The sequence below is a fragment of the Heterodontus francisci genome, chromosome 9 (genome assembly GCF_036365525.1).
Source record: "Heterodontus francisci isolate sHetFra1 chromosome 9, sHetFra1.hap1, whole genome shotgun sequence".
NCBI classification, from domain to species: Eukaryota; Metazoa; Chordata; class Chondrichthyes; order Heterodontiformes; family Heterodontidae; genus Heterodontus; species Heterodontus francisci.
The window spans coordinates 21,351,148-21,368,398 of NC_090379.1; the positions used below are offsets into that span (position 1 = coordinate 21,351,148).

The 17,251-nt window shown below is 45.2% G+C and overlaps 1 protein-coding gene across 4 annotated transcripts in view; it reads right to left on the bottom strand.

Annotated features, from left to right (window-relative positions):
* Positions 1-17,251, bottom strand: part of LOC137373618 (latent-transforming growth factor beta-binding protein 2-like) — a 773,188-nt gene that overhangs the window by 353,949 nt on the left and 401,988 nt on the right. For all 4 annotated transcript variants that reach the window (XM_068038663.1, XM_068038661.1, XM_068038660.1 and 1 more), the window contains exon 12: positions 2,981-3,178. In XM_068038663.1, the coding sequence (XP_067894764.1) occupies positions 2,981-3,178 (198 nt within the window). The remainder of the gene's footprint in view (positions 1-2,980; positions 3,179-17,251) is intronic.

The window sequence follows — 17,251 nt, forward strand, 5'->3', positions numbered from 1 at the left end:
CTTTTCCTGCTACCTTCAGGGATCTGTGGACATTCACTCCAAGGTCCCTCACTTCCTCTTCACTTCTCAGTATTTTCCCATTCATCATGTATTCCTTTGCCTTGTTTGACCTCCCCAATGCATCACTTCACACCTCTCCAGGTTGAATGCCATTTGCCACTTTTCTGTCCATCTGACCAAACCATCAATATCTTCCTGCAGCCTACAGCTATCCTCCTCGCTTTCTACCACACGGCCTTTGTGTCGTCTGCAAACTTCTTGATCATGCCCCCTACATTTACATACAAATCGTTAATATATACCACAAAAAGCAGGGGACCCAGTACTGAGGCCTGCAGAACCACACTGGAAATGCCTCCAGTCACTAAAACACCCGTCAACAATTACCCTTTGTTTCCTGCCACTAAGCCAGTTTTGTATCCACCTTGCTGCATTTCCCTGGATCCCATGGCATCTTATTTTGGTAACCAGTCTGCCATGTGGGGCCTTGTCAAAAGCCTTGCTAAAATCCATGTAGACCACATCAACTGCACTAACTACCCTCATCTATCTTTCTTGTTACTTCTTCAAAAAATTTGATCAACTTTATCAAACAAGATCTTCCCTTAACAAATCCATGCTGACTATCTTTGATTAACCTGTGCCTTTCTAAGTGACAGCTTATCCTGTCTCTCAGAATAGATTTCAAGAACTTGGCTCTTCTGCAATATTGATCCTATAATATACTTAGTTATAGTTCAAACTTACTGAAGAGGACACTAAGCCATAGAGTGCGCACCTGGTATAAATTACCAGCTGTTTACCACCTTTCTAGTCTAAGGTCTCTGTTACTTGCAATGCCAGCTGATTTACCTGGTAATTAGTGCAAAGCAATTATAGTCTTCTACCATAGCTTCAGTTCAAGTATAAATCCAGAATTAGGGCCCCACCTGATCCAGAATGAAGTAAAGTTCCATTTTGGAGGAAGTATTATTCCACTTCATTCCAGAGTCAAGTTATTTTATAGCTCCAGAAATACACTGCACAAGTTTAGGGTTACCATAAAGTGGAAAATGACACAAACGTTATACTGCAAATAATAAATTTATAACGCGTGTTTCCCACCCCCTCCAGTAACAATTATCGTAACTATTTGCCCTTCCGCCTGAAAATACTTACCTTTTACAACTGATCTTCCCCCCCATACAGCACAAAGTTTAAAGGTCAACCCTTCCCACTGTCCCTTACACCCACTATGTTTATTTGACCCCATTCCCCACTCCTGCACTGAAGGTCTTACCTCCTCCCCACTCCCCATCAGTGTGGCGTCGCGTTTCCCCGAACAGGGACATGAAGGCGCGGGAGTGGTGGCCACCGTGCCAAAGATCACGGCGGGCCCTCAAGATCATAGGTGAGTCTATTTAAATGTATTCATTTTATTGATTTGAATATTTTAATTGAGGTCCCGTCGCCCAGCGGCGAGGGGCTGCCACAGATCCTCACCACCGCCGGAAGGCTCAGGCCAGACCCTCACGGCGTTGAGATCCAGGGCAGGCCTCATCTGGAACCATCTTCAGGCCACCCCACCACAGAACCTAACGGATGGGGAGAACGAGAACCAGCCGGAGGTGTTTAGAAACAATTATTTAATTACTAATTCAGAAATCCGTCATATTTATGAAGTGAAACACCATATTTCATAAAGCTATAAAACACAACAGTATCTGATTCATTGTTATTTAAATCAGATGTGACAACTATCAAGGTTATCTTCATGAATCTCAACTATCAACACAAAATCTATGTATCTATTCAAGTGCTTACCTCTCAAAGTCACTCAATTTCATGAACACCCTTCCATTATCTTGCATGATACACACACTTTTTCATTTCTGAGATGTTCTGAGGTTAATAATCTCTCATCATTTCATGGCACACTTTTAATTCATTGTTAATTCATGAAATGTTAAATAATTTCTGTCTTTTATTAGCAACAGATTCTACTGTTTCATTGCTGCTTATTGTTTGTTACCTTTAAAGATTTATAAATGAGACATGCTGATGAGGGAAGTCTGAGAGATTTTTTTCCATTAAACATGCAAACGCATGGCCAGAGTTAAGGTAACGCTTCTTGTTAGAAGTCCACCTTATTGAGCTAAGCTTTACCACTCCAATTATAATAGAGATAAGAATGCTAGGAAAAGATTTTTATCCTCAGAGATAGTTATAACAAAGTTTTGCTATTTTTTTTGGATTGCATTGACAAACCAGGTATAACATTTCTAGCACTATTATAATTCAGTATAAAGATATATTTTTCAATAGGACACTCTCATTATTATTACCTAACATTATTACAGTCCTGCCCTACCATCACACACCTCTCGTCTACCATACGATGCAAAGTAATGTCACAAAAGTCAAAGGCACCAAAGACAAGGATTATAAGGGACAATGGTTGTGACAGTAATGAAAGAAAAAAAAGGCTAATCACAAAATTTGAATGAAAAGCGCAATGGTTTTAAAAAATGACATTTCATGATTTATTACTTTGGGCAAAGATTTTCTCTGCTATTTGTAGCAAAATGGTAATTTTTTTTTTGTTCATCTCACTAAAATAACATTTATTGCATAATTTAGATCTAGCTCAGTTACATATCAAGGTGAAGGATATCAGTATTAGAGAATTAAACACTTTTTCAATGTTGTAGCAATAGGCATTTTCAAGTATGGGACAGCATTCCTGAATGCAATATAAAGCTCCCTATTATATTTCACCTCTTCCCAAACTAGCCTTTCTGAATGAGACTGTCAAACTGAAATCTACTGTGTTGTTAATCCATGGGGAATAGAAAGTGAGTTGAAACTAATTTTGTGTACAACCCTTACTAATGGCAGAGGATTCTCATCTTTTTAGTCTAGGGTAGATTCAAAATCCTCTCATGGAGCTGAAACACAGCATGCAAAATTAGTGGATTTTCAATCCAACCACAGTACTTACATCCTTCCAATCTTGCATCCTCATTTAGTCCCTTTGAAGTCAAATCAGAATCCTTGATAGTGCTCTGCTGGCTGTCAAGATATTGTTCAGAGGTAATTTGAGCTAATTCATGTTCTTCAGCAGGTCTCACCGAGATCTGGATGTGAGACCTGGAGTAATGATAGCCGTGACCCGCTGGGCAGACTTCATTAAACACAACTGAAATAAAACAAAAATTCCATATAAAATGCCATTAAAGCAGGAATACACATACGTTGTGCTGTCAATTTGTTGAAAGGATGACTGTTTGAAGGAAAAGACTTAAAGTTTAAAATATCTATTCTATGATGATGATTAAACATGGCCTAGTTCTGTCCCCTGTTGTCCATGGGTTGATTGCATACAATAAGTTATTTCCCTGAGTGGCAGAGAGAATAATGCACCATTTGTGATAATTTTTTTTCAATTTGAATGCTGAGCACACTTGCATGACTTAGATAGTGCAAGGGCAATACTGTGTGTGATCATGAAAGAACAATACATTATACCTTTGAAAATTAACCTCCAATATAACTGGAGAAAGCGCAGATGGTTCTTGGATTAAAAATAATAAGCGATGCTTGCCTTGTCTACACAATTATACTGCACCTGTAGCGCTTACGAGTCATCCAGCTTAATGCCATTTGTTGATTTATTTGCTGTAATCCAGATTTTCCCTTTGGTATTTTGTTATTTAATTTATTCATTCATAGGCATCATCTAATTCCACAATGTTCTTGGCAGCTGTATCAAAAGTGCATACTTCATACCATTTCTCCAAAAAACCCCATGGCCCCAATTCTCTAACCCAATATATATCCTGCAAAACTACTGCAATTTCATGAAACATATTTCCACTGAGGGGTTATAAACCAGGTATGCAGGGTTTGTCCCTTGTCTTCAAGCGGCGAGTGTTTAATCGTGCAGGGGAAAACAATGAGGGATGGCTAAGTGATTTCATTGCAGCAGCTTATTCGGAAGCAGAGAGTGCTGAGCGAGTGATCAGCTGGGAAGGTCAGTTTCAACTTAAACTTAATTTTCCTTTTGTTTTCGGTGGACCAGGGGGCTTCTGGGTAAGTAAATACCTAAATATTTGGGCTGTTTCTGAACACGCGACACTACACGTGTAGTGTCTCCCACCCGCCCTCCTCCTCTAACCAAAAAAAAGGACTTGGTGGTGTGTAGATAAGGTAAGGCTTTTTCCATTTCTCTTTTTTTTTATCGTGAGATTGGTAAAAACTTTTCTTTCCTTTTTCATTTTTCTAAGTTAAGCTTAAGATTAAAAATGGCAGGAGATCTCAGACCCGTGTTATGCTCCTCTTGCTTAATGTGGGAGCTCAGGGACACGGCTGATGTCCCTGACTCCTTCACGTGCTGGAAGTGTGTCCAGCTGCAGCTCTTGTTAGACCGCATGACGGCTCTGGAGCTGCGGGTGGACTCACTTTGGAGCATCCGCGATGCTGAGGAGGTCGTGGATAGCACGTTTAGCAAATTGGTCACACCGCAGATTAGGATTGCTGAGGGAGAAAGGGAATGGGTGACCAAAAGGCAGAGAAAGAGCAGGAAGGCAGTGCAGGTGTCCCCTGCGGTCATCTCCCTCCAAAACAGGTATACCGTTTTGGATACTGTTGAGGGAGATGGCTCACCAGGGGAAGGCAGCAGTAGCCAGGTTCATGGCACCGTGGCTGGCTCTGCTGTTCGGAAGGGCGGGAAAAAGAGTGGAAGGGCTATAGTCATAGGGGATTCGATTGTAAGGGGAGTAGAAAGGTGGTTCTGTGGTCGAAAACGAGACTCCCGAATGGTATGTTGCCTCCCAGGTGCACGGGTCAGGGATGTCTCAGATCGGCTGCAGAACATTCTGAAGGGGGAGGGTGAACAGCCAGTTGTCGTTGTGCACATAGGCACCAATGATATAGGTAAAAAACGGGATGAGGTCCTACAAGCAGAATTTAGGGAGTTAGGAGCCAAGTTAAAAAGTAGGACCTCAGAGGTAGTAATCTCAGGATTGCTACCAGTGCCATGTGCTAGTCAGAGTAGAAATGAAAGAATAGTCAGGATGAATGCGTGGCTTGAGAGATGGTGCAGGAGGGAGTGGTTCAGATTTTTGGGACATTGGGACCGGTTCTGGGGGAGGTGGGTCTATTACAAATTGGACGGTTTACACCTGGGCCGGAGTGGAACCAATGTCCTTGGGGGTGCTTTTGCTAACGCAGTTGGGGAGAGTTTAAACTAATGTGGCAGGGGGATGGGAACCAAATGAGGAGGTCAGTGGACAGTAAGGAGGTAGTAACTAAAGCCTGTAAGGAACTAGATAATGAAGTCAGCGTGACTAAGGGAAAGAGTAGGCAGGGAGCAGATGATGTACGCAAAGGGACTGGTGGTCTGAGGTGCATTTGTTTTAATGCAAGGAGTGTAGTAGGTAAGGCAGATGAACTTAGGGCTTGGATTAGTACCTGGGAGTATGATGTTATTGCTATGACTGAGACTTGGTTGAGGGAAGGGCACGATTGGCAACTAAATATCCCAGGATATCGATGCTTCAGGCGGTATAGAGAGGGAGGTAAAAGGGGTGGAGGAGTTGCATTACTGGTCAAAGAGGATATCACAGCTGTGCTGAAGGAGGGCACTATGGAGGACTCGAGCAGTGAGGCAATATGGGCAGAACTCAGAAATAGGAAGGGTGCGGTAACGATGTTGGGGCTGTACTACAGGCCTCCCAACAGCGAGCGTGAGATAGAGGTACAAATATGTAAACAGATTATGGAAAGATGTAGGAGCAACAGGGTGGTGGTGATAGGAGATTTTAATTTTCCCAACATTGACAGGGATTCACTTAGTGTTAGAGGTCCAGATGGAGCAGAATTTGTAAGGAGCATCCAGGAGGGTTTTCTAGAGCAGTATGTCAATAGTCCAACTCGGGAAGGGGCCACACTGGACCTGGTGTTGGGGAATGAGCCCGGCCTGGTGGTTGAAGTTTCAGTAGGGGACTACTTTGGGAATAGTGATCACAATTCCGTAAGTTTTAGAATACTCATGGACAAAGACGAGAGTGGTCCTAAAGGAAGAATGCTAAATTGGGGGAAGGCCAACTATACCAAAATTCGGCAGGAGCTGGGGAATGTAGATTGGGAGCAGCTGTTTGAAGATAAATCCACATTTGATATGTGGGAGGCTTTTAAAAAGAGGTTGATTAGCGTGCAGGAGAGACATGTTCCTGTGAAAATGAGGGATAGAAATGGCAAGATTAGGGAACCATGGATGACAGGTGAAATTGTGAGACTAGCTAAGAGGAAAAAGGAAGCATACATAAGGTCTAGGAGGCTGAAGAAAGACGAAGCTTTGAAAGAATATCGGGAATGTAGGACCAATCTAAAACGAGGAATCAAGAGGGCTAAAAGGGGTCATGAAATATCTTTAGCAAACAGGGTTAAGGAAAATCCCAAAGCCTTTTATTCATATATAAGGAGCAAGAGGGTAACTAGAGAAAGGATTGGCCCACTCAAGGACAAAGGAGGAAAGTTATGCGTGGAGTCAGAGAAAATGGGTGAGATTCTAAACGAGTACTTTGCATCGGTATTCACCGAGGAGAGGGACATGACGGATGTTGAGGTTAGGGACAAATGTTTGATTACTCTAGGTCAAGTCGGCATAAGGAGGGAGGAAGTGTTGGGTATTCTGAAAGGCATTAAGGTGGACAAGTCCCCAGGTCCGGATGGGATCTATCCCAGGTTACTGAGGGAAGCGAGAGAGGAAATAGCTGGGGCCTTAACAGATATCTTTGCAGCATCCTTAAACAAGGGTGAGGTCCCGAAGGACTGGAGAATTGCTAATGTTGTCCCCTTGTTTAAGAAGGGTAGCAGGGAAAATCCAGGTAATTATAGACCGGTGAGCCTGACGTCAGTGGTAGGGAAGCTGCTGGAGAAGATACTGAGGGATAGGATCTATTCCCATTTGGAAGAAAATGGGCTTATCAGCGATAGGCAACATGGTTTTGTGCAGGGAAGGTCATGTCTTACCAACTTAATAGAATTCTTTGAGGAAGTGGCAAAGTTGATTGATGAGGGAAGGGCTGTAGATGTCATATACATGGACTTCAGTAAGGCTTTTGATAAGGTTCCCCATGGTAGGCTGGTGGAGAAAGTGAAGTCGCATGGGGTCCAGGGTGTACTAGCTAGATGGATAAAGAACTGGCTGGGCAACAGGAGACAGAGAGTAGCAGTGGAAGGGAGTTTCTCAAAATGGAGACGTGTGACCAGTGGTGTTGCACAGGGATCCGTGCTGGGACCACTGTTGTTTGTGATATACATAAATGATTTGGAGGAAAGTATAGGTGGTCTGATCAGCAAGTTTGCAGACGACACTAAGATTGGTGGAGTAGCAGATAGTGAAGGGGACTGTCAGAGAATACAGCAGAATATAGATAGATTGGAGAGTTGGGCAGAGAAATGGCAGATGGAGTTCAATCAGGGCAAATGCGAGGTGATGCATTTTGGAAGATCCAATTCAAGAGTGAACTATACATTAAGTGGAAAAGTCCTGGGGAAAATTGATGTACAGAGAGATTTGGGTGTTCAGGTCCATTGTTCCCTGAAGGTGGCAACACAGGTCAATAGAGTGGTCAAGAAGGCATACGGCATGCTTTCCTTCATCGGACGGGGTATTGAGTACAAGAGTTGGCAGGTCATGTTACAGTTGTATAAGACTTTGGTTCGGCCACATTTGGAATACTGCGTGCAGTTCTGGTCGCCACATTACCAAAAGGATGTGGATGCTTTGGAGAGGGTGCAGCGGAGGTTCACCAGGATGTTGCCTGGTATGGAGGGCGCTAGCTATGAAGAGAGGTTGAGTAGATTAGGATTATTTTCATTAGAAAGACGGAGGTTGAGGGGGGACCTGATTGAGGTGTACAAAATCATGAGAGGTATAGACAGGGTGGATAGCAAGAAGCTTTTTCCCAGAGTGGGGGATTCAATTACTAAGGGTCACGAGTTCAAAGTGAGAGGGGAAAAGTTTAGGGGGGATATGCGTGGAAAGTTCTTTACGCAGAGGGTGGTGGGTGCCTGGAACGCATTGCCAGCGGAGGTGGTAGACGCGGGCACGATAGCGTCTTTTAAGATGTATCTAGACAGATACATGAATGGGCAGGAAGCAAAGAGATACAGACCCTTAGAAAATAGGCGACAGGTTTAGATAGAGGATCTGGATCGGCGCAGGCTTGGAGGGCCGAAGGGCCTGTTCCTGTGCTGTAATTTTCTTTGTTTCTAATACAAAAGTATTATGGCAGCTGCCAGGAAAATTGTCCAAAGCTGTATGATGACTGGTCATCATATACCATTTGCACATTAGTAGAGTGGAACTCTGAGATTGTTTTGTGAAGGATCCCAAAAGGCAATATGTCAGTGACATCTTGGACTTGCAAATCTTGAGGGAAACCAGATTAGGGCCTCGTTCTCATTGTCCCTAGATCTGTCTGTAATTTATTTTTCTCATCCAAGATACTAAAACCCACATGCATCATCTGCAAAATTGATTAAGATGGCTAACAGCAATGGGCCGAGCACAGATATTTGAGGATTTGAGGCAGGACTGTATCTGCATCCATGTTGATATATTCAACTTCAGCATCAACTCTATGGTGCATCATTGGTAACTCAGCATTGTCTACTAAGTGAAGACTGATGCATAGTAGCTATTAAATACTCTGCAATATCCTGGGACTCCTCCTGGATCTGCCCCAAGGAGTCTGACTTCTAACAATCTGAAAAAGACCTTGCTATTTCTATCACATCTATCCACTATTTTCTTCTCCAATATCGTTTTAGTTGCTCTGATGGAAGCTTTTGATGCCTTTATCTAAAATTAGTACCTATACCTGTTGTCCTGAAAATAATTTTTGTTAGGTCTGTAAAAATATTTCTTGTTGAATATGACTTGTTAATCAACCTGGCTTTGCTTTACCAACTATTACCTCTAAGGACATGTATGGTTCCTTTTTGCATTGAGATAGTTTTGAAGGCAGTCTATTTATCATGGTGTCTGCCCAGTAGAGCTGCCGAATCAACCTGACTGAAGTCATTGACCATCTTTGCAACTTTAGCCCTCTTAAAACCTACTACTAGCATTACATTTTCAGAAGCATTGGTTTGTCTGGCCAAGAATCAAGAGAACAACATCACCTCCAAGTTCCTCTCCAAGTCACGCACCTTCCCGACTTGGACATATATCACCTCTCCTTGATTGCCACTGGGTCAAAATTCTGGAACTCCTCCCTAACAGTATTGTGGCAGCATCTTCACCACACAAGGCAGATTGAAAAAGCACAACAAAAATGTATTCTGCAGCAAAGTAGAAGCAAATATGGAATACTCAGAAAGTGGTCCTTAAATCCATTTCCACCCATCAATGAAAAAAACCCATTTGTTCACTAATATCCTTTTGGGAAGGAAATCTGCTGTCCTTACCTGGTCTGGCCTACATGTGACTCCAGACCCACAACAATGTGGTTAACTCTTACATGCTCTCTGAAATGGCCCAGCAAGCCACTCAGTTGTATCTAACCGCTACAAAGCCTATAAAAAGGAATGAAACTGGACGGACCATCCGGCATCGACCAAGGCACCGGAAACGACAACGGCAAACCCAGCCCTGTCGACCCTGCAAAGTCCTCCTTACTAACATCTGGGGGCTTGTGCCAAAGTTGGGAGAGCTGTCCCACAGACTAGTCAAGCAACAGCCTGACAAAGTCATACTCACGGAATCATACCTTACAGACAATGTCCCAGACAAATCCATCACCATCCCCGGTATGTCCTGTCCCACCGGCAGGACAGACCCACCAGAGGTGGTGGCAGTGGTATACAGTAGGGAGGGAGTTGCCCTGGGAGTCCTCAACATCGACTCCGGACCCCATGAAGTCTCATGGCATCAGCTCAAACATGGGCAAGGTAATCTCCTACTGATTACCACCTACCACCCTCCCTCAGCTGATGACTCAGTACTCCTCCATGTTGAACAGCACTTGGAGGAAGCACTGAGGGTGGCAAGGGCACAAAATGTACTCTGGGTGGGGGAATTCAATGTCCATCACCAAGAGTGGCTCAGTAGCACCACTACTGACTGAGCTGGCCGAGTCCCAAAGGACATAGCTACCCGACTGGGTCTGCGGCAGGTGGTGGGGGAACCAACACGAGGGAAAAACATACTTGACCTCGTCCTCACCAATCTGCCTGCCGCAGATGCTTCTGTCCATGACAGTATTGGTAGGAGTGATCATCGCACTGTCCTTATGGAGACGAAGTCCCGCCTTCACATTGAGGATACCGTCCATCGTGTTGTGTGGCACTTTCTTTCTTTTTTCTTTTGGGCCTCCTTATCTCGAGAGACAATGGATACGCGCCTGGAGGTGGTCAGTGGTTTGTGAAGCAGCGCCTGGAGTGGCTATAAAGGCCAATTCTGGAGTGACAGGCTCTTCCACAGGTGCTGCAGAGAAATTTGTTTGTCGGGGCTGTTGCACAGTTGGCTCTCCCCTTGCGCCTCTGTCTTTTTTCCTGCCAACTACTAAGTCTCTTCGACTCGCCACAATTTAGCCCTGTCTTTATGGCTGCCCGCCAGCTCTGGCGAATGCTGGCAACTGACTCCCACGACTTGTGATCAATGTCACACGATTTCATGTCGCGTTTGCAGACGTCTTTATAGCGGAGACATGGACGGCCGGTGGGTCTGATACCAGTGGCGAGCTCGCTGTACAATGTGTCTTTGGGGATCCTGCCATCTTCCATGCGGCTCACTATCACCATGCTAAATGGGATAGATTTCGAACAGATCTAGCAATTCAAAACTGGGCATCCATGAGGCGCTGTGGGCCATCAGCAGCAGCAGAACTGTACTCATCCACAATCTGTAACCTCATGGCCCGGCATATACCCCACTCTACCATTACCATCAAGCCAGGAGACCAACCCTGGTTCAATGAAAAGTGCAGGAGGGCATGCCAGGAGCAGCACCAGGCATACCTCAAAATGAGGTGTCAACCTGGTGAAGCTACAACCCAGGATTACTTGCATGCCAAACTGCATAAGCAGCATGCGATAGACAGAGCTAAGTGATCCCATAACCAACGGATCAGATCTAAGCTCTGCAGTCCTGCCACATCCAGCCGTGAATGGTGGTGGACAATTAAACAACTAACTGGAGGAGGTGGCTCCATAATATCCCCATCCTCAATGATGGGGGAGCCCAGCACATCAGTGCGAAAGATAAGGCTGAAGCATTTGCAACAATCTTCAGCCAGAAGTGCCGAGTTGATGATCCATCTCGGCCTCCTCCTGAGGTCTCCAGCATCACAGATGCCAGACTTCAGCCGATTCAATTCACTCCGCGTGATATCAAGAAACGACTGAAGGCACCGGATACTGCAAAAGCTATGGGCCCTGACAATATTCCGGCAATAGTACTGAAGACCTGTGCTCCAGAACTTGCCGTGCCCCTAGCCAAACTGTTCCAGTACAGCTTCAACACTGGCATCTACCCTGCAATGTGGAAAATTGCCCAGGTATGTCCTGTACACAAAAAGCAGGACAAGTCCAACCCGGCCAATTACCGCCCCATCAGCCTACTCTCAATCATCAGTAAAATAATGGAAGGTGTCATCAACAGTGCCATCAAGCGGCACTTGCTTAGCAATAACCTGCTCAGTGACGCTCAGTTTGGGTTCCGCCAGGGCCACTCAGCTCCTGACCTCATCACAGCCTTGGTTCAAACATGGACAAAAGAGCTGAACTCAAGAGGTGAGGTGAGAGTGACTGCCCTTGACATCAACGCAGCATTTGACCGAGTCTGGCATCAAGGAGCCCTAGCAAAACTGAGGTCAATGGGAATCAGGGGGAAAACCCTCCGCTGGCTGGAGTCATACCTAGCGCAAAGGAAGATGGTTGTGGTTGTTGGAGGTCAATTATCTGAGCTCCAGGACATCACTGCAGGAGTTCCTCAGGGTAGTGCCCTAGGCCCAACCATCTTCAGCTGCTTTATCAATGACCTTCCTTCTACCTTAAGGTCAGAAGTGGGGATGTTCGTTGATGATTGCACAATGTTCAGCACCATTCGTGACTCCTCAGATACTGAAGCAGTCCGTGTAAAAATGCAGCAAGACCTGGACAATATCCAGGCTTGGGCTGATAAGTGGCAAGTAACATTCGCGCCACACAAGTGCCAGGCAATGACCATCTCCAACAAGAGAGAATCTAACCATCTCCCCTTGACATTCAACAGCATTACCATCGCTGAATCCCCCCCTATCAACATTGTAGGGGCTACCATTGACCAGAAACTGAACTGGAGTAGTCATTTAAATACCATGGCTACAAGGAATCTTGAGGCGAGTAACTCACCTCCTGACTCCCCAAAGCCTGTTCACCATCTACAAGGCACAAGTCAGGAGTGTGATGGAATACTCTCCACTTGCCTGGATGGGTGCAGCTCCAACAACACTCAAGAAGCTCGACACCATCCAGGACAAAGCAGCCTGCTTGATTGGCACACCATCTACAAACATTCACTCCCTCCACCACTGATGCACAGTAGCAGCAGTGTGTACCATCTACAAGATGCACTGCAGCAATGCACCAAGGCTCCTTAGACTGCACCTTCCAAACCCGCGACCTCTACCAACTAGAAGGACAAGGGCAGCAAATACATGGGAAGACCACCACCTGCAAGTTCCCCTCCAAGTCACACACCATCCTGACTTGGAACTATATCGCCGTTCCTTCACTGTCGCTGGGCCAAAATCCTGGAACTCCCTTCCTAACAGCACTGTGGGTCTACCTACCCCAAATGGACTGCAGCGGTTCAAGAAGGCAGCTCACCACCACCTTCTCAAGGGCAATTTGGGATGGGCAATAAATGCTGGCCTGGCCAGTGACGCCCACATCCCATGAATGAATAAAAAAAAAATCTTGAACATGCTTTTCATGTTGCCTTCCATTTGCAGGGTGGGCAACAGATGTCATGAGAGTGAAATGCAATGTGGCGGAGGGCGGCGGGGGGGGATGCTTGACAAAAGTATTTAAATATCATCTGCATGTAGAAGCCAGTATTTTGGCAGATGCTGTCAATCATTAACATTATGCTTGAAGGAACATTTCAGTAAGGCTTTTTATGGGCATGGGTTCAACAGTAGGACTCCCAGCCCAACTTCCAGCAAGTCTAATCACCAAACATGTGCAAAACAGGAATAAAGTCTATTCCTAATCCAACTATTCCAGCTTTCATCTACCTTGCAGCCAAGACATTATAGTGGGTCCAGAGATCTGTCGCATGCAGATGCATGAGCTAAGAAATGTGGTTAGGTATGGATAGGCATGAATTAATTTTCTGACATTATATGCAAAGTAGAAGCTCTACTGTGACAGCAGAGTGATACATTATACGGAATTAATTGTTTTTCACCAGGCTATATCTTATTGCAAATATTTAGTAAATCTAAGAGTTGAAAATCAGGTCAGATATGGTAGAGTGTGGAGTCCTACTGATGGGACATAGAACACAAAAACACACAGAAAGGGGAAGTGGGAAAGTTATCATAAAGGACCCAATTTTAAAAAGAGAGGCAGTACAGTGCACCCAACGTTAAGAAAGCCTCATTACCATAACTATCATCACAATCTCATCTAAACCCGGCCAGATACACCACCTGGCCGGCACACTGGAGCAGGAGATTGCAGTGTCAGGCAAACCCCACCAGTTGGCATGTGGCTAAGGCACCCATTATTTCGCCACATGAACATTAAAACTTTAAAAATTGCAATCTCTGACTGGAAAGACATTCCCATGGTAACAGACAATGTTGAAACAATGGAGGATCCAGCAGTGTTCCTCCAATATACAGAAGTGGTCGGACCAGTTTTGGTCACATGGCTGACTGGCTGTGACAGACAGATTTGAACCTCCAATCAAGGACATTGAAGAGACTGTTCCATATGAGGAGCTAGTCACATGACTAACCTGCTGAGCACCCTGGGAGTTTTTTTGAATTGGAACTCCCAAACAAAGGGATTTGAGGCAGAACACCATGTGCTCTCCTGGAACTAAGAACACCTATCTGCCTGCCTATCTCCCAGGGAACTGAAACTCTTGAAGATATGTGAAATGCCAGGAGAGAACAAAGTTTTAAGAAGATTCCTGGGCCCCAACGAAACGCAAGAATAGAACTTCAGTCAAGGACTACAGCGAGCTCACGAAACAGTAACAAGATATTGCTTCAAACTGTTCTACTTATCTCTTCTTCTACTCTATTCTGTCCTTATCTTGCATGTTTATATCACGTGTGCATGCTAGCGTGTGCGTGACGTATATCCGCAGATGTAAACTGTATTAGAGTTAAGTTTAAGGTTTAATAAATTTCATCTTTATGCTTTAAACCAAAGAAAGCCTGTTTGTGCTCATTTCTTTGCCTTATAATTGGAAACTATGAACATGGATTCACAAAAAGAGGAGCTCAAAACACAGTGTCTTTAAAATTAAACCCTAATACAATAAGATCAAGTGAAGACAGCAAGAGACCCCGCTAGACACCTTGCTCAACTGGTCATAACAGAAATTGGGTGCTAGCGTCCGGATTATTACCCACAGACAAATGAGTGAAAATTGAAGTGGGAAGCTAAATTGTTCCTAATCAAAATGAGCAAATCAATACAGGCTTTCTTGTGGTTATGTGTGACTGTATACTAACATGTCTGCAGCTGAAGAGAATAGCTCTCCAAGCCAGGGTGAAGAAACTTTGGAAAAGTTAAAAGCATTGTCTATGGAGGAGTTGAGAAAAATGGCTGAGCAGTGTGGGATCACTGTACGTGGCAAGGCTAGGAAGTCTGAACTCCTAAGGCTAGTGGTCCACCAATTTTCCCCTGAATCTGACAAAGCAGAAGCAGCGTTAGAAGCAGACCCAGACAGGGTACTGTCTAGCAAAGATACAATTGGAACAAAAGAAATTTGAATTAGAGGAAAAAGAGAGAGTGTGGCAGGAGAGGGAGAAAGAAAGAGCCTTCCAGAAGGAACAGGAAGAGAAAGAAAGAGCCTTCCAGAAGGAATGGGAAGAAAAGCAAAGACAGGAGAAGGAACGAGAGAGAGAGAAAGAGAAAGAGAGGAGAGAGAGAGAAAGGAAATTCCAGAAAGAATGCCAAGAAAGAGAGTTACAGCGGCTTGAGTTAGCTAGGGGGGTGACAGAGTAACCCGAGTGAAAGCATGGCCAGTATGGAGGATCAGAATTCAGGCTTGGGTACAAGATTGCTAAAACTCGCCCAATTGATTCCAAAATTCAATGAGGAAGATGTGGAAGCGTTTCTCGTGTCTTTCGAGAAACTGGCAAGGCAGCTAAAATGGCCTGGTCTCTTTTACTGCAAAGCAGACTAACTGGAAAAGCCCATGAGGTCTATTCCTCACTACCAGGTGAGAGTTCATCAAACTATGAACTGACCAAAAATGCTATCCTCGGAGCATATGAAGTAGTACCCGAAGCCTACTGCCAGAAGTTTAGAACCCTCAAAAAACAAGCCAATCAAACCTATCCAGAGTTTGGAAAAAGCAAGCAGCTGGCTTTTGACTAGTGGATGAGGTCTTCAAAAATACAGCACAGCTATGAGACTCTGAGAAGTAATCTTGTTAGAGGAATTTAAAAACTCTCTCCCATTCTCAATCAAAACTCAGGTCGAGGAGCAGCAGGTTCAGGGAGCCCGACAAGCAGCCATTCTGGCCGATGAATTTTCTTTAATCCATATGTCGGTTTCCCAGGGGAGAACCTTTCCTGATCGCCCCCACACATCTGAAAAGGACAAAGGGTGGGAAGATGATAGAAGCCCAGGCAGTCCTAGAAGAGACAGGAAAGCAGGAGACACAGAGGGCACCCCTCCAGCCAAAAAGGAAGGTGCTGTGAGCAAGAGTGAGACCCGGAGACCTGTGTGCTTCCACTGTAACAAGGCAGGGCATTTAAAAGCTGACTGCTGGAAATTAAAGGGGAAACCGGTAGGGTTAATCAGGGCACACCCGCTCAGTGAAGATGAGGGCCTGATGGAAAACACAGAACGGGCTGTGGCTTTGACTGCAGTACGGGTGCAACCCAGGGAGCTTACTACAGCCAGTGTGGGAAAACGTACCAAAATCCCTGAAGGTTATCAGGGTTTTGTGTCTGAAGGGAGGATAACCCCATACCCTTCAAGTGGGGCTAGAAAACCCATAATTATACTCGGGACACACTGGGTGCACCTGGAATGTGATCTAGTTTCGGGACTAGTGACCGTAGGGATTGTCTCTAGTTTGCCTGTGGATGGGGAGGACCTGCTCCTGGGTAATGACCTGACGGGGTTGAAGGTAGTAGCTTTCCCAGTAGTGTTAGAAAGACTGCAAATGGTCAGGGAGACCAACCAATTACAGGAGAAGGTCTCAGGCATCTTTCCTGATTGTGTGGTAACTCGGTTCATGGCCAAATCAGCTCCCGCAGGGGAGACTGAACTGGTACAGCAGACAGATGACCCTCCCATCTGGCTGTCTGAAACATTCTTTGGGGAATTAGATGACCCAGAGGATGGACTAAACAGGTCTTCCCTAGTTGAGGCTCAACAAGCTGACCCTGTATTAAGAAAATTAGCACAAACTGCCCAAATCAAAAAAGAAGCAGAGGGAGTCCCTGAGTGCTACTATATGAGAAATGAGATTCTAATGAGGAAATGGAGACCCCCTCATAATCCAGCCGACGTGGAGTGGGCAGTGGTTCATCAAATAGTGATGCCCCCGGGGTACCGAAAAGAAATACTAAGACTGGCCCAAGAGCTTCCCATGGCAGGACATTTCGGGGTGAGGAAAGCCCAAGCCCGCATAAGGTAGCATTTTGACTGGCCACAACTCCACAAAGATGTGGTGGAATTCTATAAAACCTGTCACATGTGCCAAGTGGTGGGGAAGCCCCAAGCTGCAATAAAACCTGCCCCCCTAATTCCCATCCTCACTTTCGGGGAAACCTTCAGCCGAGTGCTGGTGGACTACTCTTCAACCGAGTGCTGGTGGACAGTGTGGGACCCCTCCTGAAAACCAGGGGGGCTACCAGTATCTCCTCAGCATCACGGATGACACTACCCAATTCCCAAAGGCCATTGCCCTACAATCTATCTCTGCAAAGGTGGTGGTCGATGGGCTGATTCTTCACTCGCTATGGCCTGCCTGTCAAAATCCAGACTGATCAGGGCACTAATTTCATGTTTGGAGTCT